General features: G+C 44.0%; 1 protein-coding gene and 1 long non-coding RNA gene across 3 annotated transcripts in view; one reads left to right on the top strand and one right to left on the bottom strand.

The window, feature by feature from the left end:
* Positions 1-4,194: 4,194 nt before the first annotated feature.
* LOC144582676 (uncharacterized) lies at positions 4,195-11,881 on the bottom strand. Its single transcript, XR_013535890.1, has 3 exons — positions 11,564-11,881; positions 10,518-10,637; positions 4,195-4,299 (listed from the first exon to the last, which is right to left on the bottom strand). It is a non-coding gene; the product is annotated as an uncharacterized LOC144582676 (long non-coding RNA).
* KPNB1 (karyopherin subunit beta 1) overlaps positions 11,279-27,349 on the top strand; it is a 34,904-nt gene continuing 18,833 nt past the window's right edge. Inside the window, exons 1-9 of one of the 2 annotated variants that reach the window (XM_002748493.7) lie at positions 11,279-11,643; positions 11,743-11,801; positions 14,303-14,485; positions 18,446-18,646; positions 20,067-20,219; positions 22,269-22,328; positions 24,415-24,504; positions 25,474-25,584; positions 26,371-26,472. In XM_002748493.7, coding sequence (XP_002748539.1) covers positions 11,604-11,643; positions 11,743-11,801; positions 14,303-14,485; positions 18,446-18,646; positions 20,067-20,219; positions 22,269-22,328; positions 24,415-24,504; positions 25,474-25,584; positions 26,371-26,472 — 999 coding nt within the window. In that variant the 5' untranslated portion in view covers positions 11,279-11,603. Of the gene's footprint in view, positions 11,644-11,742; positions 11,802-12,103; positions 12,695-14,302; positions 14,486-18,445; positions 18,647-20,066; positions 20,220-22,268; positions 22,329-24,414; positions 24,505-25,473; positions 25,585-26,370; positions 26,473-27,349 lie in introns of those variants that run through there. The other variant, XM_078374271.1, reaches the window with a different exon arrangement.

Below are 27,349 nucleotides of genomic sequence, written 5' to 3'. Positions count from 1 at the left end.
CATATGACCTAGCATTTCTACTCCTAGGTGGAAATAAGATAAATAAAAGCACATGTCCAGGCTGGATGCAGTGGTTCACTCCTGTAATCCCAGCACTTTGGGAGGCTAAGGTGGGCAGATCATTTAAGGTCAAGAGTTCAAGACCAGCTGGGCCGTCTCTACAGAAAAAAAAAATAATACAAGAAAGCTGGGTACAGTCGCGCACACCTGTAATCCCAGCACTTTGGGTGGCTAGGACGGGCAGATCACCTGAAGTTAAGAGTTCAAGACTAGCCTGGCCAACATGGCAAAACCTCATCTCTACTAAAAATACAAAAATTAGCCAGGCATGGTGGTGGACACCTGTAATCCCAGCTACTTGGGAGGCTGAGGCAGGAGAATCACTTGAACTTGGGAGGCGGAGGTTGCAGTGAGCTGAGATAGTGCCACTCATTCCATCCTAGGTGACAGAGCAAGACTCCGTCCCAGTACCCCCCCAAAAAAATACAAAAAAAATTAGTTGGGCATAGTGGCATGTGCCTGTAACCCCAGCTACTCAGGTGGCTGAGGCAGAAGAATAGCTTGAACCTGGAAGGCAAAGGTTGCAGTGAGCTGAGATCACACCACTGCACTCCAGCCTGGGTGACAGAGTAAGACTTTGTTTCAAAAAAAAAAAAAAAAAGCAAGAACATGTCCAGGCAAAGACACAAAAAACATTCAAAAATGCATTAATTTATGAATTAGCCCCAGACACAATCCAAATGTCGATAAACAGAATGACTAAACCAATTCTGGCATATTCCTACAATAGAGTATTACTCAGCAAGAAAAAGGAACAAACTATTGATACATGGAATAACTGGATGAATCTGAAGTTAAGCAAATGACAACAGACATAAAAATAGTACCTGTTTTATGATTTTATTTATACAAAAATCTAGAAAAGACAAACCTGGGCCGGGCACAGTGGCTCATGCCTGTCATCCCAGCACATTCCAGCCCAGGTAACAGTACGAGACTCCATCTCAAAAAAAAAAAAGGGGGCAAATCTGGCCAGGCGTGGTGGCTCATACCTGTAATTCTGGCACTTTTGGAAGGCTGAGGCAGAAGGATCACTTCAGTCCAGGGTTTGTGACCAGCCTGGACAATATAGCAAAACCCTGTCTCTACAAAAAATACAAAAATGGGCTGGGCACACTGGCTCAGTCCTGTAATCCCAGCACTTTGGGAGGCTAAGGCCTGCGGATCACCTGAGGTTGTGAGTTCAAGACCAGCCTGACCAACATAGAGAAACCTTGTCTCTACTAAAAGTACAAAATTAGCCTGGCATGGTGGTGCATTCCTGTAATCCCAGCTACTTGGGAGGCGGAGACAGGAGAATCACTTGAATCCAGGAGGCAGAGGTTGTGGTGAGCCGAGATCGAGCCATTGCACTCCAGGCTGGGCAACAAGAGCAAAACTCCATCTCAGGGGGTAAAAAAAAGGCTGGGCATAGAAGCCAAGGTGGGTGGATCACGAGGTCAGGAGATAGAGACTATCCTGTCCAACATGATGAAACCCTGTCTCTCTAAAAAAAAAATGAGCCGGGTATGGTGGCACATTCCTGTAGTTTCAGCTACTCAGGTGGCTGAGGTGGGGGCAACTGTTTGACCCAGTAAGAAGAGGTTGCAGTGAGTCGAGATTGCACCACTGCACTCCAGCCTGAGTGACAAAGCGAGACCCTGCCTCAAAAAAGAAAAAAAAGACAAAAGACAAATCCAATCTATAATGACAGAGGACAGATCGGTAGTTTCCTAGAGAAGAAGTTGGAGGAGGAGAATCGTTTGGAAGTCATGCAATAACTTTTGGGGGTGATAGAAATGTTCAGTCTTGATTGTGATGGTGATCAGATTAGCATACAAACTTAAAACCTACATTTTTTGGAATATAATTTATACCAAAATAAAGGCAATTTAAAAATAAACATAATGAGGTAACACTATACATACATCCACTAGAATGTCTAAAGCTAAAAAGACTGGTTGGGTGCACTGGCTCACACCTGTATTCCCAGCACTTTGGGAGGCCAAGTGAGAGGATCACTTGAGCCCAGGAGTTCAAGACCAGCCTGAGCAACACAGTGAGACCCTGTCTCTACAAAAAATAAAATTAGCCAGGTGTGGTAGCATGCACTAGGGGTCCCAGCTACTTGGGGTGCTGAGGTGAGAAGACTGCGTGGTGAGGTTGAGGCTGTAGGCCACTGCAGTCCAGGCTGGGCAACACAGCAAAACCCTGTCTCAGACCACTTTGGAAAACAGGTTAGCAGCTCCTTGTATAAAAATATAAGTTTAACATATGACCCAGGAACTCTACTCCTAGCTATTTATCCATGAATAATTCAAACTTGTCCATCCAATGACTGGCACATAAATGTTCATGACAAGTTTATTTCTAATAGTCCCCAAATGGAAATAACCTGAATGTCCATCACCACATGAATGAAGAAATGTCTGGTACACCCATGCAATGGAAAACGATGAAAAGGAATGAACTACTAACATGTGCAACAATGTGATGAATTGCAAAAATACATTGAGCAAAAGAAGCACCAAAGAGTACATACAGTATGATTTTACTTATATAATATTCTGGAGAATACAAAATAAAATAATATCCAAAAGTAGACTGTGGCTGTAGGATGGAGGGGGTTGACTGCAAAGGAGTGTAAGTCATGGTGTTGCTAAATTGGTTCTCAACAAAGAAAGGAAAGAAAGGAAAGGGAAAGGGAAGGAAAGGAGAAACAAAGAAAGAATGAATAAAAGAAAGAAAGGAAGGAGGGAGGGAGAGGGGGAAGGAGGGAGGGAAGAAAGGAAGGGAAAGGAAGAAAAAGAAAAGAAAGAAAAAAAGAAAAGAAAGAAAAAGAAGGAAGGAAGCCCGGATTTGTGGTACTTACTGCTTTCTGTGGTGTAAATACTTCCACCATGACCAACTTTGAGCTTCTAATACAATGTTTCTAATGTAGATTTGGGAAGAGATGTACATATTTGGCTCCCAAGCTGGTACTAGCCAGCTGCAGCACATTATCTACCACAGAAAGAAACAAAGGGGATGAGATAGATGGTCAGTATCTTGAATGTGTTAGTGGTAGCGGAGGTTTATATATTTGCCAAAACTTACCAAACTGCACTCTTAAAATCATGTACTTTACTGCATGTAAATAGTATTTCAAAAAGTTATGTTTCAAATAAAATATCAGCAACAACCCATATGCCCAATAACAAGGGACTGGTTACCTTAGTTTACTATCCTTTTGATAGACTAGGATGCAGCCATTCAAACAACTTAGATTTCAGCAACACAGAAACATGCTTTGCTATACCGTATCATCTTTTGTGGCAGAATGGGAAATTTTACGTTTTTTATTTATTTTTTTGAGATGGAGTTTTGCTTTTGTTGCCCAGGCTGGAGTGCAATGGCACAATCTCGGCTCATGGCAACCTCCACCTCCCAGGTTCAAGCGATTCTCCTGCCTCAACCTCCCGAGTAGCTGGGATTATAGGCACGAGCCACCATACCCGGCTAATTTTTTATTTTTAGTAGAGATGGGGTTTCTCCATGATGGTCAGCTGGTCTCCAACTACTGACCTCAGGTAATCTATCCACCTCAGCCTCCCAAAGTGCTGGGATTACAGGCGTGAGCTACTGCGCCTAGCCAGGAAATTTTATTTTTACCATGTTCGTCTATGCAAATTCTGTGGGCAGATAGATAACATCAGGCCTTCTGAAAGCAGTGTCATGAGTTAATTCTTTTCTTTGTATTTAGAAGCAGTACACAGCAAAATGACTGAGAGCCCAGAATCTGTAGCCAGACTACCTGGGTTACTGTTCAGATCACAGGTGTCACTTCTTCCAGCTGGGTGACCTTAGGCAACTAACTTACACTCCTTGAGCCTTAGTTTCTTGACTGTAAAACAGGCACAACAGGAGTACCTATCTCGGAGGGTTGCTGGGAGGATTACGTGAGTTACTATATGTAAAGAGCCTTAAAGAATACAAAGAATAAGTGCTTTAACGATATTAGGCTGGGTTCGGTGGCTCATGCCTATAACACCAGCACTTTGGGAGGTTCAGTTAAGCCCAGGAATTTGAGACCAGCCTGGGCAACATGACAAACCCCATCTCTACAAAAAATACCCCCCCACCACAAAAAGATTAGCCAGGTATGGTGGCATACACCTGTAGTCCCAGCTACTGAGGAGGCTGTGGTGGGAGGATCACTTGAGCAGCTGTAGTGGGATCACGTCACTGCACTCCAGTCTGGATGACAGAGCAAGACACTATCTCTCAAAAAAAAAAAAAAAAAAAAAAAAAAAAAAAAAAAGCTTATTATTTTCTTGAAGCAATGATATTGTTTGGACAATAAAAATACTTACCATGTGCTAGGCAGGGAACACAGGAATTTATGACATGGCTTCTAACCTCAAGGAGCTATTAATGTGGTTCTTAATTGTGGGGAGGATTTGGGAAAGAATTCACCCCCTTCCTAGGAGACATTTTTTGATTGTCCCACCATGATTTGGTGGAAGGGGACCTGGTGGAACTTAGTGGGCAGGGGTCAGAAATGCTGCTAGACCTTCTGAAATGCACAGGGCAACCTCCTCACAAAATAATTATGTGAGGGCAGACACAGTGTTTCACACCTGTAATCCCAGCACTTTGGAAGACCAAGGCGGGTAGATCACTTGAGGCCAGAAATTCGAGACCAGCCTGGGCAACATGGCAAAACCCAGTCTCTACAAAAAATGCAAAAATTAGCCAGGTGTGGTGGTGCATGCCTGTAATTCCAGCTACTCAGGAGGTTATCCAGCCACTGGGAAGAAGAGGTTGCAGTAGCCAAGATCATGCCATGGCACTCCAGTCTGAACAAGAGTGAGATGCTGTCCACCCCCACCCCCCAAAAAAAGAATTATGTTGTCCTAAATAATCAAGGTCGAGAAACTCTGAGTCATAGTGTAACTCAGGACAAAAGATACATGCATACATACAAACTGTACAAGCGGATAATCAAAACAGAGCATTATGCAATTATATATATAAAAAAATAAAAACAGAAAATATTAGACTAGCCCTGGCCCAGAGTACAGGATTCCCTGTGACACCTGGCCAGAAACAGAGGCCTCAGTGAGTTTCCAGTTTTGGGACCCAATGAACATACTTCAACGATTTAGTTTTTAGCTTATTCTATCAGTAGGTACCTTTTTTAAAGGTTAAGTAAAAGGTTTTTTTTTGAGACAGAGTTTCGCTCTTATTACCCAGGTTGGAGTACAATGGCGCGATCTCTGAACCTCCTGGGTTCAGGCAATTCTCCTGCCTCAGCCTCCCGAGTAGCTGGGATTACAGGCACACACCACCATACCCAGCAAATTTTTTGTAGTTTTAGTCAGACGGGGTTTCACCATGTTGACCAGGATGGTCTCGATCTCTTGACCTCGTGATCCACCTGCCTTGGCTTCCCAAAGTGCTGGGATTACAGGCATGAGCCACTGCACCCGGCCTTTAAGTCAAAGTTAAAAGGCTTCATTTCTGCATTATGCTACCACTGTGAAATGCACTAGCTGGGGCAGGCAGATGATTAAAAAAAAAAAAGAAAATGCATGGGGCATTTTCACATATATTTAATTCACATTACCATTTCAATGCAACTTGATAAACAGTTGAGTCAATTTAAAATTCTTGGCTGGGCGCAGTGGCTCACGCCTGTAATCCCAGCACTTTTGGAGGCCACGGAGGGTGGATCACCTGAGGTCACGAGTTTGAGTTCAGCCTGACCAATATGGAGAAACCCTGTCTCTACTAAAAATACAAAATTAGCTGGGCATTGTGGCATATGCCTGTAATCCCAGGCACTCGAGAGGCTGAGGCAGTAGAATCACTTGAACCTAGAAGGTGGAGGTTGCAGTGAGCCGAGGTCGCACCACAGCACTACAGCCTGGGCAACAAGAGCAAAACTCTGTCTCAAAAAAAAAAAAAAAGGTCTTAAAAGGGTAAAGCAAGGTGGCTCATGTCTATAATCCCAGAACCCTGGGAGGCCGAGGCAGGAGGATCACTTGAGTCCAGGAGTTCAAGACCTGTCTGGGCAACATAGGGAGATCCTATGTTGCCAGGTGCAATGGCTCACACTAGTTCCAGCTTCTTGGGAGGCTAAGGCTGGAGAATTGTTTGCATCCAGGAGAGGCTGAAGCTACAGTGAGCCAAGATCATGCCATTTTATTCCAGCATAGGCAAAAGAGCAAGACCCTGTCTCAATAAATAAAATTATTGAGTACAGTTTTTGCAGTTAACAAGAAATGATACATGGGAATACTTTCGTTTTCATTTAAAATAGATCTATTGCCATGCGCAGTGGCTCATCCTTGTAATCCCAGCACTCTGGGAGGCCAAGGCAGGCAGGTCATGAGGTCAGGAGTTCGAGACTAGCCTGGCCAATATGGTGAAACCCCGTCTCTACTAAAAATACAAAAATTAGCTGGGCACGGTGACATGCACCTATAATCCCAGCTACTAGCTACTAGCTGGGATTACAGGCACGTGCCACCACCCTCAACTAATACCTGTTTTTTTAGTAGAGATGGGGTTTCACCATGTTGGCCAGGATGGTCTCATTCTTCTGATCTCGTGATCCACCCACCTCAGCCTCCCAAGTGCTGGCATTAACAGGCATGAGCCACTGCGCCCGATGCTTTTTTTTCCTTTGAGACAGAATCTGGCTCTGTCACTCAGACTTGAATGCAGTGGCATGAAGAACTTGGTGATTGATTGAAAGAAGAGGGAAGCATCCACCGGTGCCTACTAGATTTCTGGCTTGCACTGTGGAATGGGTAGTGATGCCACTTTGCAGTGTTTCCCAAGTGGGAGGAGTTGGCAGCCACATGGTTTAGTAGAATGGGGAGGATTACACAGGGGACTTCAAGTTGATTTTCTTGAACTATGCATGGGATTACATCAGGTGTTTTTTTAGACAGAATCTCACTGGAGTGCAGTGCTGCAATCTCAGCTTACTGCAGCCTCCACCTCCTGGATTCAAGCTGGGACTACAAACACATGCCACCACACCCAGCTAATTTTTGTATTGTTTGTAGAGATGTGGTCTCACCACTTTGCCCAGGCCGTCTCTTACTTTACTCCTGAGCTCAACAATCCGCCTGACTCAGCTTCCTAAAATGCTGAGATTACAGGCATGAGCTACTGCATGTGGCTGCTTTCTTCTTTCTCAAATTATCAAAGTGATATGTGTTCCTCACTGTAGAAATTTTGAAAAGGAGTTAAACAGAAACCACCTTCAACCTCAAATGATATCCACCATTAAAATATTGACATATTTTCCCCAAAATCGTTTTTTTTTTTTTTTTCTTGAGATGGAGTTTTGCTCTGTCACCCAGGCTGGAGTGCAGTAGCATGATCTTGGCTCACTGCAACCTCTTCCTCCCAGGTTCAAGCGATTCTTCTGCCTCAGCCTTCTGAAGTACATGCCACCATGCCTGGCTAATTTTTAAAAATTGTATAGGTTGGGCGTGGTGGCTCATGACTGTAATCCTAGCACTTTGAGAGGCAAAGGTAGGCGAATAACTTGAGGTCAGGAGTTCAAAACCAGCCTGGCCAACGTGGTAAAACCTTGTCTCAAATACAAAAAAAAATTAGCTGGGTGTGGTGGTAAGCAACTGTAATCCTAGCTACTTGGGAGGCTGGGGCAGGAGAACTGCTTGAACCTGGGAGGTGGAGGTTGCAGTGAGCTGAGATTGTGCCACCATACTCCAGCCCAGGTGAGAGCGAGACTCCATCTCAAAAAAAAAAAAAAAATATTGGAGACAGGCTTTTGCTCTTATTTCAGTTGCTTTAAAAATCCATTTGCCCTTACTGGTATTATCATGACTAATGTTGAGTCAGAGGTGGCCCACCAAACTGCTGGAGAGCAGGGGAAAGTTAGCTTGAGTGAAACAAATTATGTATAATTTGTAGTGTGGGTAATTCACGTAAAGACAATACCAGGATTTTCATGGATGTCATCTCACTTAATCTCCATTGCCTTTTCTTTTTAAAGGTGGGTTGGGGGGTGTAGTCTCACTGTTGCCCAGGCTAGAGAGCAGTGGCATCATCTCAGCTCACTGCAACTTCTGCCTCCTGGGTTCAAGTGATTCTCACGCCTCAGACTGCCGAGTAGCTGGGACTACAGGCACACACCACCACACCTGCCTAATTTTTGAATTTTTTTGTAGAGACAGGGTTTTGCCATGTATTGTTCTTGAACTCCTGGTCTCAAGTGATCCACTTGCCTTGGCCTTCCAAAGTGTTGGGATTATAGGTGTGAGCCACCATGAGCGGCCAGTCTTCACTGATTTCTTTTTTTTTCTGACATGGACATCCAGCCTTCAGTGCAGTGGCGCAATCTCGGCTCATTGCAACCTCCACCTCCCAGGTTCAAGCTATTCTCCTGTGTCAGCCTCCCAAGTAGCTGGGATTACAGGTGCCCGCCACCACACCCGGCTGATTTTGTATTTTAGTAGAGATGGGGTTTCACCGTGTTGGCCAGGCTGGTCTCCAACTCCTGACCTCAGGTGATCCACCTGCCTCAGGCCCCCAAAGTGCTGGGATTACAGGCGTGAGCCACCATATCTGGCCCAATTTTCATTGATTTCTAAGTTACACACACAGGGCAATTCTTCCACAGTTAATAGATGAAGTAAAACGCTGGGGTTAGGGAACTGCTAAGCCATGGGAAATCCACTAGTCACAGTATTAGGTGAGAAATAGTGTCCCTACACTTCCAGATTCAGAACTGCAAAGATACTGCAAAGATATATTTCTATCAGAGAAAGACCACTTCTTCCTCTTTTATCGAAGAGTTGGCCAAGCTTTCCTAATTCTTGGTGAAACCCTTCAGCAAAGTCAGACTTCCTCCTAGGTTTTCCCAGTGTGACTAGTGCAAGGCAATTATCTCACAAGCTCAAGCCATATGGTAAGAGCTCTGTGAACCAGCAACACCCAATTACCCCTACACCAGTAGTATGAAAACGAAACAATTCAGGAAATTCTTTGTTTTTATTTTTTCTTTTTTTGAGACAGTCTTGCTCTATCGCCCAGACTGGAGCGCAGTGGGGCAGTCTTGGGCTTGCTACAACCTTTGCCTCCCAGGTTCAGACAATTCTCCTGTCTCACCTTCCCAAGTAGCTGGGAATAGAGGTGAGTGCCACCACACCCGGCTCTTTTTTTTCTCAAAGTAGAGATGGGGTTTTTCACCACATAGGCCAGGCTGGTCTCGAACTCCTGACTTTACGTGATCTGCCCGCCTTGGCCTTCCAAAGGGCTGAGATTACAGACATGAGCCACCACACCTGACCCTATTATTACATTATTCCTTTATCATTTTAAGAATCTTAATTTTTTTAAGAGAGATAGGATCTCGCTATGTTGTCCAGGTTACCCTTGAACTCCTAGGCTCAAGCGATCCTCCCAAAGTCCTGCGATTACAGGGTGAGTCACCGATCCCAGTCTAGGAAATTCTTAACCTGAAGCCCGCTTACCAATGTCAAAGAAAGTCAAGATACTGTATGCATATATATTTTTTCTTTTTTTGAAACAGGGTCTTGCTCTGTCACCAGGCTGGAGTGCAGTGGTGCCATCTCGGCTCACTGCAACCTCCGCCTCCCAGGTTCAAGTGATTCTCCTGCCTTAGCCACCTGAGAAGCTGGGACTACAGGTGCATGCCAAGAGGCCCAGCTAATTTTCTGTATTTTAGTAGAGACAGGGTTTCACCATATTGGCCATGATGGTCTCTATCTCTTGACCTCGTGGTGATCAACCACCTTGGCCTCTCAAAGTGCTGGCACCGCTCCTGGACATTTTTTAAAATATGCATTTTGCTTAAAAAAGGCATTCATGGCCGGGTGCGGTGGCTCACGCCTGTAATCTGAACACTTTGGGAGGCCGAGGTGGGCGAATCATGAAGTCAAGAGTTCAAGACCATCCTGGCCAACATGGTGAAACCGTCTCTACTAAAAATACAAAAATTAGATGGGCGTGGTGACACATGCCTGTGGTCCCAGCTACTCCAGAGGCTAAGGCGGAAGAATCGCTTGAACCCAGGAGGCGGAGGTTGCAGTGAGTCGAAACTGCGCCACTGCACTCAAGCCTGGCGACAGAGCAAGACTCTATTTAAAAAAAAAAAAGAAAAGAAAAAAGGCATTCATGAGTTTCTTCCAGAGTTCAGAACTAAAACAGGTCAAGAACCACCATCCTCTGTGCCTGTACACACACTCTTTCTGGTTCGAAATTGGGCCTTTACAGGGACATTTTTGGAGACTGAAGCATTTCCATTTTGTTAAGTACCTGGTAGCTATGGATAGGGGTCTAAAAGGAGGAATCCCTTAGCCCACCCTAAGCAAGTCAGACCTTATCACAGCACAGGTCTTAAGCAGGCCTAGGGGACTCTTCAGAGAGGAAGCTCTTTTTAGGGACAAGGGCAGTCAGGAGAGCTTGAGCGCATTCCCCACCAAGCCACTAACCGGCTGTGTGACATTGGACAAGTTCCACACCCTCTCTGGGCTTCAGTTGCCACAGCTGCACATTGGAAGTGGAGCCGCATGGTCTTAAGATCCGTCCCAGCAGAGCCGGGTACCAAGCCGCTGTAACCATTAAAGCAGTTTCCTGTGGGCGCGGCCGCAGGACTTTAACGGTCCCCCCTCCCCCGCTCAGGCCCGCGAAAGCCTCGCTCAACACGCCCCTCGGAGCGACGGCGCTTACCCAACCGCAGCCACGGCGGTCGAACCCAGCTCCGCCTCTTCCCGGGGGCGTCCCATCGTGCCCCGCGCAAGGCTCCAAAGGCGGCCGGGCGCCTCCCGCCTTTCCGCGCCCCGACCCCGAACTCCTCTCCCCAGTTCTCCCGAGCACCCTATCCTATCAACGCCTAGTATCCCAGCCAATAGCGCGGGATCCGAGTCGTACCTTCGGTCCACCCTCCTTCCAGCGATCAGCCGGTCTGAGCTCAAGGCCTTTACCAGGCCCACCCAATCAGCAGCCGGCTCTCTCCTGCCCCACCCCAATCTCCCTCACCTCGGCCTATCCGCATGCTCCATTTCGCTGCCCGCCCAGCCAACCCGGGCCTTGAAACCATCAGGCGAATGGGTGCAAGGCGGCCCTTCGACCGTAAGCACCTGGCCAATTGGGGATTCCGCGTGGCCAGGACGGCGGCCAATCGCTGTGGAGCGCGGCGCTGCCGCGGAGAGGTCCGGCCCGAATATCCCTCCGCCTTCCTCCCTCCCTCGCTCCCTCCAGAGCGCCGCCTCTCACTCACAGCCTCCCTTCCTTCTTTCTCCCTCCGCCTCCAGAGCACCAGCGCGCTCTGAGCTGCCCCCGGGGTCCCTCCCCCGCCACCAGCAGCCCATTCGGAGGGAGGAAGGAAGGGAAGAGGAGAGGAAGAGAAGCCCGAGCGACTACCCATAAAGAGCCGGTGAATGGGCTTGTGGTGACCCCCGCCCCCCACCCCACCCTCCCTTCCCACCCGACCCCCAACCCGCATCCCCAGTTCGAGCCGCCGCCCGAGAGGCCGGACCGTCGTCTTAAGAGAAGTCGCCGCCGCCGCCACTTCCGCCATGGAGCTGATCACCATCCTCGAGAAGACCGTGTCTCCCGGTAGGACGCGGGAGCCGGGGGTCGGGCTGGGGTGACGGGTGGGGGAGGGGAGGCCCGGCCCCTCTGACCCCGCTCTGTCTCCCACTTTCCTCCCCCTAGATCGGCTGGAGCTGGAAGCGGCGCAGAAGTTCCTGGAGCGTGCGGCCGTGGAGAACCTGGTGCGTGCTACCCCGCCGCGTCCCCATCCTCTGCGTGCGGGGCCTTCCCGCCCTCCCGGAGGCCCAGGCCTCAGGAACCCACCCCGCCCCATCCCGTCCCCCTTCCCCCCACCCGGTCCAACCTAACCCCGCCATCGGGAAGCCGGTGGGTGTGTCCCGCCCCGGGCCCCGCGGCTGGCCAATGGCGCGCCGCGCCGGGCTTCCTGCCGCCCAATCGCGGCGCGGCCTGAGGGCGGCGGTGCAGCGGGAGGGAGAAAGAGGGAGGGAAGGGAAGTTAGGTTGCGCGGCGCTGCGTGTTCAGCAGGGGTGGGGGTGGGGGAGCCGGGCCTAGGGGCCATGTGGAAGCTCCGGGTCCCGCCGCCCGCCCTGTCTGACCCCGGCCAGCTTCTCCTTCCTGTCCCGTGGCCCCTGTGGCTCTCTCCACCTATTTCCTAGAGCTCTGCCCTTTTCTAGCTCCGTTGGTCTGTGCTCATGGCCAGGCCTGGCACCCGACTGCCTCTTAACCCATTTCCACTAATATTTTTCGCTCTTCCCGGTTATTCCTCTCGGGTATTTTTTCTCTCTTTTTTTTTCCCCATTCTTTCTGACCTGGTTGAGTAGAGACCTAATTACTAGGGATCTGCACCCAGACAACAGACTGAGGCTCATCTTTGAGATTGGGCCTGTTTCCTGATGTAATAAAAGGAAAGTTCCTCGTTTTTCATATTTTAAAATTTAAGGGGTACAGAGAAAATGAAGCTAAGTCCGCTAGAGACTGGACCTCTGCATAAAAATGTGGAATGAATTGGTTGAAGCAACCTGGCTGCCGGTTAAGTTTGCTGTCCATCTCCTGTTGGGGGATGGAGATGGGGACACAGGGAAGGGTTGGATGATGTTTGACATCTTTGAGAAAGGTAATAGGAAATAAGTCTGAATAACATTGTAACCATATGTGTTTCTTTGTGTTATATAGGCAAAATGTCAATAACAAAGTGACAAGGCTTATTTTATACAGACTACCTTTGAATGATTTATTTTTTTTTCTTCCTCATGCGCCAGTTTTTACAAGTAACCCGTTTATCCTTTCCTAGAAAGTGATTTTTTTCACTAGTATAGGCTGATTAATTTCATTCAGGGTATTATTCCTGTTTCTGCTTTTGCCAATTTTGCAAGAAGCTTTTTATCTTATTCCTAACATTCTTTAGTGTTACATAATTAATAAAACTTTTAAGAATTATCTTCTGCGATTGCAGAACTTGATAGCAGTAAGAATGTATCTGCTTTTGGCTTTTCCTGCTAACTTTACTATTTGGGCACAGTGTTTTTGATGGAGAGAGAATGATGTGTCTGTTAAATTTTTAAACGAAAGGGAGTAGTTTTTGAGACCAGTGGATTACAAAAGAGCATGCTTTTCAGGGATCCACTGTATCCCTCAACTAAAGTCCAAATGTGTAGGAGCAAGTAATTGTTGATTATTAGATACAAAGTTATTTTTCTTAAACAACTTACCTGAACATTTTTTCTTTCGATTTTTCCCTATTTTTACATATCTTATTATCACTTTCCCTCAAAAATCCAATTATTTCATTGTTCTCATTTTGCTGAGTGCCCACAAGTAAAAAAGGACGAGGATCCTAAGTTTATTTTAGATTTATCTATATTTCCCTCTCATAAAAGATTACATCCTTCCATGGGATAAAAAGCTACCCTGCTTCCATGGGATGGAAAGTTGGATCATTCTTTTTGGACCAAGGTTTTTGAAATTTAGATAAACAATTTTGTTTTCTACCCCCATCATAAGTCATTCATTCAACAAATATTTATTTATTTATTTTGAGGCAGAGTCTAGCTTTGTCGCCCAGGCTAGAGTGCAATGGCGTGGTCTCACCTCACTGCAACCTCGGCCTCCTGGGGGTTCAAGTGATTCTCCTGCCTCAGCCTTCCAAGTAGGTGGGATTACAGGCACCCGCCACCACACCTGGCTAATTTTTGTATTTTTAGTAGAGACGGGGTTTCACTACGTTGGTCAGGCTGGTCTCGAACTCCTGATCTGCCTCCAGCCTCCCAAAGTCCTGGGATTACAGGCGTGAGCCACCACGCCCGGCCTTTCAACAAATATTTACTGAGTACCAGACATTATTATATGTTCTTAGGACACCTCAGTATTCATAGAAGAATGCACTGACTACCACCATACTGTGAAACCTTGCAATTCAGTGGGTCTGATGTGACAGTTTGGGCACTAAGATTGATCGTGATAAGAAAACCTGTAATTCATTAAGTGCTAGGCTCCATGAGAAAAGTGGAAGACTTCCTGTTATACTAAGTAACATTTCTATGCAAGTCTTCAAGTAAATATTTTGTTGTTTCCTGAGATGCTCATGATATATCAAAAAAAAAATTAGCAATTAGTTTCCCCCATCCCCAGTCCCCTCTGGTGTTTTAGTGCTCCATAAGTTATCCTCAGTTATGGAAATTCCTAAGATATTTTTATTATTTACAAATTTATCTTCCCTTAACAGCCCACGTTCCTTGTGGAACTGTCCAGAGTGCTAGCAAATCCAGGAAACAGTCAGGTTGCCAGAGTTGCAGCTGGTCTACAAATCAAGAACTCCTTGACATCTAAAGATCCAGATATCAAGGCACAGTATCAGCAGAGGTGGCTTGCTATTGATGCTAATGCTCGACGAGAAGTCAAGAACTATGTAAGTAACATTCATCTGTTTGCTTATACTGCCTGGAGAACAAGAAATCACTTTCTCAGTTCTTTCCTGTTTTCATGGGTTAGAGCTGACAGTCTGATAGGTTTCTGGGATCTGAACTTCACCTAAAGATAAAAATTGTCTTTGTTTTAAATCTTTCTCAACACAGCTTGTCCATTCCTGTTGAATTCTCTTTGGCAAATTAGAGTAGTATACAAATTGATGCTGTCTACCCACATCACTTAGGGAATTTGTTAATACATATTTCCAAGTGCTCCAGAAATTCTGGTTTGGTACTGGTGGAGTGCAGTTCAGGGATGTTTTTTGAACTGTCTTCCCAAGTGATTCTGCAGTCAGCCAGCACCTGCTCTTGTTGACCTTCTACTGTAGATAAATCTCAATCTTTGGTGTTTTAGGCATGATACTGTGTGGAGTCAGAAGGAGAATTACGTGATCTTTTGGGCCTTCCAAGCCGAAAAAGTTTGTGAAATAGGAGTGCAACATTAATGGTGTTTTATCTACTTAGCAAGTTATGAAAAACTTTCTTCAAAAACACCTGAGTTTTTTACCAAGGCATTTAGAGTGGGATGAATTTTGGGGGAAAGGTGATGAATTTTGAATCATGACATTCTTGTTACTGTCTTGTAGAAATAGAAATTCATAGTTCCAGATGAAGCAAAGGATTCAGAATATATGGACCGGTGTGTTTTTTTGGTTTTGTGTTTTGTTTGTTTTTTGAGACGGAGTCTTGCTCTGTTGCCCAGGCTGGAATGCAATGGGGCAATCTTGGTTCACTGCAACCTCTGCCTCCCAGGTTCAAGCGATTCTCCTGCCTCAGCCTTCTGAGTAGCTGGGACTACAGGTGCCTCCCAGCATGCCCAGCTAATTTTTGTATTTTTTTTTAGTAGAGACAAGGTGTCAGGATATTGGCCAGGCTGGTCTCAAACTCCTGACCTCTTGATCTGCCTGCCTTGGCTTCCCAAAGTGCTGGTATCACAGGCATGAGCCACCATGCCCAGCCTTGTTTTTTAATTAAGTTCTTTAATGGTCTGTAAGGCACAAAGAGAAGTGAGTTAACTATCTGTGCAATTATCATTTTGTCCTTGGTATCTGAGTGGAAACCAGTGGGGAATTACTACATATGTACTTGTGCAGGTCATGGTTATGCCCATCATACTTGCTATTTCCTGGTTCTAGATGTCAGCATTAGGTAAATCAGTGCCCTGTAAGGCAACAACTTCTCTATCTAGTTGTGTTTGCATACTCATGATAGGGAACCGGGTTATTAAATCCAACTTGGTTTCAAATCTTGTCTGGAATATGTAAAGCTGTTTCTATTCATGTTGGGTCTGCTTGTGTAGTAATATTTTAATGTTTTGATTTCTTCCCCCTCAGCTAAGTGACTGGAAATCTCGATACTGATAGTGCCCATTCAGTTTCTCATCTTCAAAGTACACACTAGTAAATGGGATAAGATGGAATTGTAATTGGCTTATTTTTTGGCATATCACTCTTAATACTAACCTTAAAAATAATTAGATAATAATGGCCAGGCGCAGTGGCTCATGCCTGTAATCCCAGCACTTTGGGAGGCAGAGGCAGGCTGATCACCCAAGGTAAAGAGTTTGAGACCAGCCTGGCCAACATGGCTAAACCATGTCTCTACTAAAAATAACAAAAATTACCTGGGTGTGGTGGTGTGTGCTTGTAATGCCAGCTACTCGGGAGGCTGAGGCATGAGTATCCCTTGAATCTGGGAGGCAGGTTTGCACCATTGCACTCCAGCCTGGGTGACAAAGTGAGACTCCGTGTCTTAAAAAAAAAAAAGTAATAATAATTATATAATAATATATATAGGCATGGTTAAGCCCTTGGACATGAGAAAAAAAGCTAAATTACCTTGGCCTTTTCCCCTTTCATAGCACAACTGATAATAGTAAGTTTCACTGTCTGATCTTTTTTGAAATCTGGATATTGGGACACAATTGAGAGCTAGTTTCTAATTTTATTCTGATAATTGAATACTACTATTAAGGTTACCTCTAGTTTAAATGGAAAACTTTTAGTACTCAGGATTTGGAAATCTGTAGCTTCTGAATTACCTCGAGTATTATGGAGTCTTTAGAAAGCAAGCAAAAGAAGAAAGGTAAAGGTAGAATGGGATTCAGTACGCTCCACATATGTACCAGAAGATGGTGAAGTGTGGTGTGAAGGTACCTTGACTTGGTTTAATAATACCATTCAGCCCCTGATATTTTGGACAATTAACCTTGCTTTTTCCCCTCGGTTCCTTCATGTCTTTGACATACAGTTTTTGTCCATTCAGTCTCCTTCAGATTTCTGATTTCATTTAGAATCAGTCAGCACTGTTTGTTGTTGATAGAGCTAATGGGGGAGGGGGCCAGGTATGATGATATATACTATATAAAAAGAAAAAGGGGAAGTTCATTATTAGTACTAGCTGCAAAGCAGGATACTAAGTGACCTGACCCAGTCAGCAGACCTGGCCTGAATATCTGGCAGCTATTCTTTGTCCTGTGTTCATGCCAGGAACAGTTAACTGTTTGCCTTTGAGTGGACTGGTGATTTTTAGTGAGTTCATTGACTGAATTAGCTGAGCGTTGTAATGATTAACTCTAGGTCAATTGTGGCTTCATCTTTTATCATACCTGTGCCTTTACCCTTTACATAAATGCTGGTGTGGTACCATATCAAGTGAGACATGTTTAATGACAAGTGGATCTTCTTTTGACATCTGGCTAGTTTTTGGTATCTGTCAGTGGTAGAGAATATTTCTTTAATTCTCGGGCAAACAGAACAAATCCTTTCAGATTGGAAGTTACATAAAGATTAGTTCATAGGTGTTGTTATCATCAGCACCTTTTTTTTTGTATTCAGTGATGTTGTTACTTGACCAAGGCCTTTCTCTGTAAGTTACCCAGAGTGCCGGGTTGTCAGTGATTAGAAGGAAAAAGTTTTGTTTCAACCCACATCTCATGAGTGAGATCTCCTCCTTGGATCAGGTTAGAGAGTGATCTGTGAATAAGACCCACCCAAATACCCCATAACTAGCTTCATTCTAGTGTCCATGTCTGGCCACAAAACAAGGTTGTGAACATCCTTTCCTTATACCACCAACAGTGAGCCTAGAAGATGAGTTTTGTGTGCCCATCTCTCTCCTTTGCCATTTACTGCTACCTCCCCTTGTAAATGCTGGTTTCCAACCTCATGTTGAATGCTGAAGTGTGAGGTGTGTCGTTTTGGAGAATTCCTTTTGGAAGCCAGGGTTGATTGGTTTTGTTTCTAGATTCTGGGGCAGTGTTGATTGTGCTAATGTTGCTACTGAGGCTGATTTTTTCTCTGACAGCCTTTTATACTTCTTGATATCACAGAGAAGAATTCTAAGACACTGCCTGTGTGCAGTGGCTCACACCTGTAATCCTAGCACTTTGGGAGGCCAGGGATTTGAGACCAGCCTGAGCAACATAGGGAGACCCCTATCCCTACTTAATATCAAAAAATGTTGGCTGGGTACGGTATGGTGGTGTGTGCCTGTAGCCTAAGCTACTCTTGGAAGGCCTGGGAGGGTGAGGCTGCAGTATCATTGTGCCACTGCACTTCACCCTGGACAACACAATGAGACCTTGTTTTTTCCTTTCCTTTTTTTTTCTAAAGAGCCTGGGCAATATGGTGATGCCCTGTCTCTACAAAAAATAACTGAGTGTGTTGGCATGCCCACCCCTGTAGTCCCAGCTACTCACGAGGCTAAGGCTGGAGGGTAGATTGTGCAACAGAGGTTGAGGCTGCAGTGAGCTGTGATCATGCCACTGCTCTCCAGTCTGGGCAGCAGAGTGAGACCGTCTTAAGGGAAAAAAAAAATCAGAGACACTGAATATGGTGGTGGGCAAAATGTGGTCAAATAGAGTGTTAGAAATATGTATCTTTTGTCTTCTTTTGGTGCAGGTTTTGCAGACATTGGGCACAGAAACTTACCGGCCTAGTTCTGCCTCACAGTGTGTGGCTGGTATTGCTTGTGCAGAGATCCCAGTAAACCAGTGGCCAGAACTCATTCCTCAGCTGGTGGCCAATGTCACAAACCCCAGCAGCACAGAGCATATGAAGGAGTCAACATTGGAAGCTATCGGTTATATTTGCCAAGATATAGTAAGTGCTTGCCTAATTTACCTGGTTTATATACCTGTGATTGCCTCTAGCTGTGACATGAATGGTATTAGTGTACTACCTTATTGAACAACGAAGAAAGCCAATTGAAACTGCACAATGTTTTGAAAGTAAGACTGATTTATTTCCCTTAGGCCTCTTTCTTCACATTGCTAATCATACCCTAAAGTAAAGAAACCTGAGGACTACAAACTCAAAATGGAAGTCAATGTTTGAAGAAGCTTAGATTCTAGACATACAAAACGAGGAGATTTTCATTTGGAGCATCCCTAACCCAATCCTTTTTCTTAAGATCTTGCATGTACCATGAATGTCATGGTGCATTTTCATTTACTGCTTTACAGAAAGTTTTGTCAACTCTTGATGTAGTTGGTTTAGCCACTGGAGACACAGACGCAGCCCTCCTAGCACTGTTGTTCCTGATGAGGAACACCACCACCCGTGGTGTCTATTTATATATATGTATAGACTTTATGAAGCAAAGGAGCACACAGCATTTGACGTGGACTTAGACTCCCTAGATGTGCCCAGGTATTGATCCTTGGTCCTTAAATGTCCTGAAGCTTTACTTGAGTGTACAGATGGCCTGGCAGCCACCAGGCTGCCATCTTCATTTGCACAGAGGGGGAGAAAGCTAGTATTACCTTATACCCACAGTCATTATGCTAAGAAGTCAAAGATTAAGTTGATGAGTTTGACTTGTTTTTGTTCAGTTTTGAACTGCCAATACCATGGGATACTTTGCAGGTGGTTTGCAGTGCTATTCCCAAATGGAAATGGGTGGGGAAAGACCACCAAGTCATGATACTTTCTTGAGTGAATTTTACAGTTAAAAGTACTGCCGATTAAGCCAGGCACAGTAGCATATACCTGTGGTCCCAGCTACTTGGGAAGCTGAGGTGGGAGGATTGTTTGAACCCAGGAATTTGAGGGCACAGTGCACTGTGATAGTGCCTGTGAATAGTCACTGCATTCCAGACTGGGCAAAATAGTGAGACACTCTCTTAAGAACAGAAAAAGACTGCTTGAGCTCCTTATGACAGTCTTCTGGAGGGGATTGATTCCAAGACCCTCAGGTACCAAAATCCTCAGATGTTCAAATCTGTTACATAAAATAGTGTAATATTTGCATATAACCTATGGACATCCTCCCATATACTTTAAATCAGCTCTAGAATAGTTACAACACCTAATTTAATGTAAATGCTATATTAATAGTTGGTATACTGTATTAAGGAAATAATGACAATAAAATAAAGGTGAATGCACACCTTTTGATGCAGTACAAATGTAACTGTCCATTTTTTTTTCCTCTGAATATTTTCAATCCATAGTTGCTTGAGTCCACAAATGGCTGCAGAGGGCCAACTGTATATTCATTGTACTTCTCTGCTTGTTACAGGACCCAGAGCAGCTACAAGATAAATCCAATGAGATTTTGACTGCCATAATCCAGGGGATGAGGAAAGAAGAGCCTAGTAATAATGTGAAGCTAGCTGCTACTAATGCACTCCTGAACTCATTGGAGTTCACCAAAGCAAACTTTGATAAAGAGGTAAGTTTTTTTGACAAAGAGGTAGATTCAGATAGTAAGGAATGAAAGAGTTAAATGAAAGTTTTTTGTTTTGTTTTCTTAAGTTTATGATTTAGAAAGTACCACCTACTTAAAAGTATTTTGTTTCCTGTTTAGTCAAGTTTGTATTGTGTGAGATATGCCATGGAGTATTTGCCATTCCTCATCATGCTTTTGGAAATAAAGTATTTCTTAGCTTAGGTTTTTCCTTTTGCAGTCCAAAGTGTGGAATGTTGTTGGGTTTTTTTAATTATAGGGTGTGATGATTCATATTTGTAGTCCCAGTTACTTCAGAGGCTGAGGCAGGAGGATTGCTTGAGGCCAGTTATTCAGGCCAGCCTGGATAACAAAGTCACATACCATCTCTTAAAAAAAGAAGCAAACAAATTATGGTATATCCTATATACTTTGTTTTCTTTTAAAATTGCATGAATTTTCTGCCTTTTATTAAAGATTTCGTGGAGGCTGAGTGCCAGGGCTCACATCCATAATCCCAGCACATTGGGCCACCAAGGCAAGAGGGCCAGGAGTTTGAGACTAGCCTGGGCAATGTAATAAGATCCTGTCTCTAAAAAATAAAGATTTCTGTGGAGAGGAACAACTGAGTTTTTAACCTGTTTGGTGAGCTCTTGTGTTTACAGGGCTTATAATGGGGAAAAAAAAAGGAAAAATGAAATAATTATAGCAACATATAGCCGGGTGCTCTGGCACGTGCCTATAATCCCAGCTATTTGGGAAGCTGAGGTGGGGATCTCTTGAGCCCAGAGTTCAAGGCTGCAAGATTGCACCGCTGTATTCCAGACTGGGCAACAGAGCAAGACTGTCTCAAAAAAATAAAATAAATGAAGAGATACATATAAACGTTTTGGCTGAAAATGCAATACATAACATAAAATTTAACCATCTTAATCATTTTTAAATGTGCAGTTAAGTAGATTCACATTGCTATAGAAACAATCTCCAGAACCTTTTTATCTTGCAAAACTGAAACTGTACATATTGAACAACAACTCCTCATTTTCCCCTTTCTCAGTCATTGGTAACCATCATTTTACTTTCAGTTTCTATGTATTTTACTACTATAATGAAATACCTTATGTAAATGGAATCATTTAGTGTTTATCTTTTTGGGACTGGTTTGTTGTTTTAATATGATGTGCTCAAAGTTTAGCTATGGGGTACCATTTGTCAAAATTTGCTTTTTAAGGGTGAATAATATTCCATTGTATGTATATGCCACATTTTGTTTAGTCATCCATCCATGGACATTTGGCTTGCTTCTACCTTTTGACTATTGTGAGTAATGCTGGTATGAACATGGGTATGCATGTATATCTTTGAGACTCTGCTCTCTGTACTTTTGGATAAATACCTACAAGTAAGATTGCTGGGTTCATGGTCTGAAAGTATTTCTGTATATATGTTTGTTGACACTTTAGCTTAGTTTTTACCATTTCTTGACTTCGGAAAGGTCTCAAACCCCAGAGGAAACGGCAATTCTAACTGATTAGAAAACTGGATTTTTCCTTAAAGATTTTGGAGGACTTAGGAGTGTAGCACATAAATGTCATTATTCTGTCCTCCCTTTTTTCTCACCACATTTGATGTGAATTTGCTACCTCTCAGAAAACAAATTTGGTCTTTGAAATCAGATGTTTTGAATTCTCTTATATTTTAACTATAAGGAAATTGATTTTCCTACATGTAGATTTTTATCTTTTAGCCAACCATTTTTATTTAAACCTTGTGACCTAGATTTTCCTGTTTTCTCCCTGAAGTCTTTGTTAGTGAAGGTTATTTTGGAGATTAAAAGATTAGGGACCCTTATTGGAGGGCAGGTCATATAGCACTGAAAGTAAACTCTATCGCCTTTATAGTGCCATACCATCTCAAAGGAGGTGACTTGACTATACCAAGCAGGACTGTGTGGGGCCCTGACGGAGAAGGAGGTTTTCCTTGTAGAAAGAGTCTGGAAATCTTCCTATATACAGGTTATGCTCTCCTAACTCTTTATTTTTATTCTTCCTACAGTCTGAAAGGCACTTTATTATGCAGGTGGTCTGTGAAGCCACACAGTGTCCAGATACGAGAGTAAGTGTGAAGTTGTTTTTGTTTTTGTTTTTGTTTTTTGAGACGGAGTTTCGCTCTTGTTACCCAGGCTGGAGTGCAATGGCATGATCTCGGCTCACTGCAACCTCCGCCTCCTGGGTTCAGGCAATTCTCCTGCCTCAGCCTCCTGAGTAGCTGGGATTACATGCACGCGCCACCATGTCCAGCTAAGTTTTTGTATTTATAATAGAGACAGCGTTTCACCACGTTGACCAGGTTGGTCTCAATCTCTTGACCTCGTGATCCACCCGCCTCGGCCTCCCAAAGTGCTGGGATTACAGGCGTGAGCTACCGCGCCCGGCCAAGTGTGAAGTTACATGAAAAATCTGTCTCACATCTTCCCTAGGAAGTGTCAAATCTAATATAAGTTTGAAATATTTGGAATCAGTTGACTTCAGCAATACGGTTTGATTGATATTGTTATTAATACTTAATATTCTGTTTGGCGTGGTGGGTCAAACCTGTAATCCCAGTACTTTGGGAGGCAGTGACAGGCAGATTACCTGAGGTCAGGAGTTTCAGACCAGTCTGACCAACACGGTGAAACCCTGTCTCTACTTAAAATACAAAAATTAGGTGTGGTGGCACATGCCTGTAGTCCCAGCTACTGGGGAGGCCAAGGCACAAGAAGCACTTGAACCCGGGAGGTGGAAGTTGCAATGAGCTGAGATCATGCCACTGCAAACAGTGAGACTCTCAAATAATAATAATATTATTATTAATAAAAACATTGGAGAAGAGGGACGAATTATAATGGAAGTTGCCTCCTCTTAAAAAAAGGTTTAAGGGGCCAGATGTGGTGGCTTACACTACATAATACCAGCAATTTGGGAGGCCAAAGCAGAAGGATCACTGAGGTCAGGAGTTGGAGACCAGCCTAGGTGACATAGTGACGCCATCTCTACTAAAAATTATATCTACGTAAATAAACAGTTAAGGGAGAAAAGGCTTTTGATGAGCTTTGCTACTTTATTGCCATAAGTTATTCAAGTGATTGTTTTCCACTGTAGCCATTAACTTTGCTATTGCTCTAATTGAAACCTGGCCCTTCAAGAAGGTAGAAGTAACATCTTCAGTCTGAATAGTGTTAGTGAATTTAGCCCTGCCATGAGTTCCATGTGCACCTTTAATGCAAAAAATAGAAAAAAATAAAAAGGACTGAGGCCAGGTGCAGCTTAGGCCTATAATCCCAACACTTTACAGGCACATGCCTGGAATTCCAGCTACTTGGGAGGCTGAGGCAGGAGAATTGCTTGACCCGGGAGGCGGAGGTTGCAGTGAGCCAAGATCATGCCACTGTACTCTAGCGAGATTCCATCTCAAAAAAAGAAAAAGAGGACTGAGTGTGGTGGCTCACACCTGTAATCCGAGCACTTTGGGATACTGAGGTCAGAGGATCACTTGAGCCCAGGAGTTCGAGACCAGCCTGGGCAACGTGGCGAAACTCCGTGTCCATGAAAATTAGCTGTGGGTGATGGGTCACACCTGTAGTGGGGTGATTGTTTGAGCCTGGCAGTTGAGGCTGCGGTGAGCTGTGATTGTGGCCACTATACTCGCACCTGGGCAGCAGAGCAAGAAAAGTCTCAAAAAAGAGAAAAATGGCCAGGTGTGGTGGCTCATGCCTGCAATCCTAGCACTTTTTAGAAGGCTGAGGCAGGTGGATTTTCTGAGTTTGAGACAAACCTGGGCTACGTGGTGAAACTGCGTCTCTACTAAAAATACAAAAATTAGCCAGGAGTGGTGGCACGTGCCCGTAATCCCAGCTACTCAGGAGGCTGAGGCAGGAGAATCGCTTGAACTTGGGAGGTGGAGGTTGCAGGGAGCCAAGATCATGCCACTGCACTCCAGCCTGAGCGACAGAGCGAGGCTCAAAAAAAACCAGAGAAAAGAAATGGGAAAATAGGAATGGATAATGAGAGAATTGAAGGGAGAGAGTGAGCTTTAGGGAAATGATAATATATCCCATATTTACCTCAATTCTTAGGATTATTTGCCCATTTGAGTGAATCTACCTTTGTTATATTTCATTGTTATCTTAGTAAAGTATCTGATCTGCTCTTCATAAAAGGTACGAGTGGCTGCTTTACAGAATCTGGTGAAGATAATGTCCTTATATTATCAGTACATGGAGACATATATGGGTCCTGCTCTTTTTGCAGTAAGTATTTCTCTTTATGTAATTTGAGCTTGTAGCTAATTATAGAGCCCATCATTCTTAGTTGCTGTTTTGCCAGTTCTGTAATATTTTTCTTAATATTATAGAATCAAGGAAATTCCTTGAGATTGTTAGATTTGAACTTATCGGTGGTCTGCCAAGAAAACTGGTGCTAGCTTTGTGTGCGTAAAAGACCTGCATTTTGAGGCCGGGTGCGGTGGCTCACACCTGTAATCCTAGCACTTTGGGAGGTGGATCACCTGAGGTCAGGAGTTCAGACCAGCCTAGCCAACATGGTGAAACCCTGTCTCTACTGAAAATACAAAAATTAGCCGAGTGTGGTGACACACACCTGTAATCCCAGCTACTCAGGAGGCTGAGGCTGGAGAATTGCTTGAACCTGGGAGGTAGAAGTTGCAGGGAGCCAAGATTGCACCACTGCACTCCAACCTGGGCCAAAGAGCAAGATTTTGTCTCAAAAAAAAAAAAGACCTGCATTTTGAAAATCTCAGGCTGGGCATGGTGGCTCATGCCTGTAATCCCAGCCCTTTGGGAGGCTGAAACTGATGGATTGCTTGAGTCCAGGAGTTCAAGACCAGCCTGGGCAACATGGTGAAACCTTGTCTCTACAAAATATACAAAAATTACCTGGGTAAGGTGGCATGCACCTGTGGTCCCACCTACTAAGGAGACTGAGGTGGGAGGTTTGCTTGAGCCTGAGAGGTGGAGGTTGCAGTGAGCTGAGATTGTGCTACTATACTCCAGCCTGGGTGACAGAGTGAGACCCCATCTCCAAAAACAAAAGAAAGATCTTACCTTTTCTATCCTTTTTTTCAAGTCTTGCTTGCTTGTTATAAGTTAAATTTCTTAAATAATTTGCATGTCTGTGGTTAAAGCCGGGTTGGGAGCAGGGGCTCACTTGAATGAGTACTTATTTGGGGCCTAGGGTATTTTTGTTTTTGTTTTTTTTAGATCACAATTGAAGCAATGAAAAGTGACATTGATGAAGTGGCCCTACAAGGGATAGAATTCTGGTCCAATGTTTGTGATGAGGAAATGGATTTGGCCATTGAGGCTTCAGAGGTGAGCTGGGGCTATTATTCTGACTAGACTTTGGAACATACCTCATTTGTGGATGGTATTTCCCTTCCAGGAGAACTTTATTCTGTCTGGGCTTAGAGGGTATCTCCATTGGCAGAGATTTTGATTTTTCTGCTAGGCAGAGCCCTTCATGAAGGAGGCAAATCAGTAATGAGGGAATCTCTCATTTTTGCCACGCGGTCATGCATGTTTGATGGTAAACGGTGGTATTAGTGCTGTGAACACAAGGGGGCAGCAGGCTGTCACAGTTTACCAAGGTGATACCTGATGCTGAATTATTTCCTTTTGGAAGTTGTAATGTAAGCCTGGAATGTATAATTGGTAGTTTACTAACTCTGGTGAAGGAGTCAGATACGGGGGAGAAGGGGGAGTTCTGTAATTGGAATCTTTGAATTCAAGTTTTGTTTCCAACTTTGTCTTTACACACTTTTATTTCAGAACAAAAAATAAAAGATTTTATTTTTGACATCCTTAGGCAAACTGGGTCCATCTGTTGATCCAAGGGACACTTAGATCTATCAGGTTGTTAATATGAATTGAACTTACAAAAAAAAAGTTATACTTAATGTTGCCTTGGACCTATAATATATGGCCTAAAAGATTCTCATTGAAGTAGACAAAAAAAAGAGCACCTTCCAAGATCACACTGTATGTTACCATTTGTCCCTGTATGTTTCTGTTAAAAGATCCCCACTCAGTTCTTATTGTATGCCTTTAGTATATGCAGCTTGGTTGCTTTTGTCTAGAATTTGCTTTGCTTCTCCTCAGGCAGCAGAACAAGGACGGCCCCCTGAGCACACCAGCAAGTTTTATGCCAAGGGAGCACTACAGTATCTGGTTCCAATCCTCACACAGACACTAACTAAACAGGTGAGTTACCTTCCAAATCTAGATAGGTAAACTGTGAAACCTTACTAAGAGTAAACTGTTTGCTGTGGAACAGTTTCCGTGGAAGGAACTTGGCAACCCATCAACTATTTGATGTTCTGTTGTAGATGACTCAGGAACAGCTAATGTGGATCTATAAGATCCCCTAGGCTCTGACTTGTTTGTGAAGGAGAACTGGGTCTTAACATCTCAGATGCGTCTTGCTCAGGAGTGAGCCACATGCTGCTCTGACTTCCTGAGTACTCCATTGTCCAAACTCACAGAAGAGAGGTGCTCTATCAAAGCTTCAGTGAAACAAGGTTGGGAGCAAAGATGTGCTAGTTATAGGCCACTTGTGTATCTGTTCTAATATCTAGGATGCTTTTGTGAGTTCACAGGGTATATGTTTTTAAAATGCTAAGGAGGTTGGATATGACTTACTCAGATCTGAATGAAGGACCCATTCATGAAAGAAACTCTTCTGCTGATCCTTTAAGATCATTAACATCAATTATTAAGATTCAGGATGAAATTAAAATGACAAAACTTCATAAAGATAGAGGTCTAATGAGTAAATATACAAGTTCTTTTGTAAGAACTGTGTCCTGGTTGCTTTGGTTCCCCTGACTTTATGCATCAGAGTGTTTTTTCATCTGGTGTTCGGGAGTATTACCAAAGAGCTGCTAGTACTCTGAAGAAGCAATGCTGGTAACTGAGCACCGCAACATTTATTTGTACACAGGAATGTAATTTTTAGGGATGTGTGTGATTCTGAAACTGATTTTCAGAATATATTCTCAATATAGCAGTTTCAAAAGCCAAGTATAGATGTGCTTGGATTGAAATGAATGCACTGGGTGTTCCCTTAAATTTTCATCTC

This window comes from Callithrix jacchus, chromosome 5 (assembly GCF_049354715.1).
Source record: "Callithrix jacchus isolate 240 chromosome 5, calJac240_pri, whole genome shotgun sequence".
In the NCBI taxonomy this organism is placed as follows: domain Eukaryota; kingdom Metazoa; phylum Chordata; class Mammalia; order Primates; family Cebidae; genus Callithrix; species Callithrix jacchus.
Note: the sequence above shows the minus strand (reverse complement) of the source record. Positions and strands in the feature narration are given on the sequence as shown.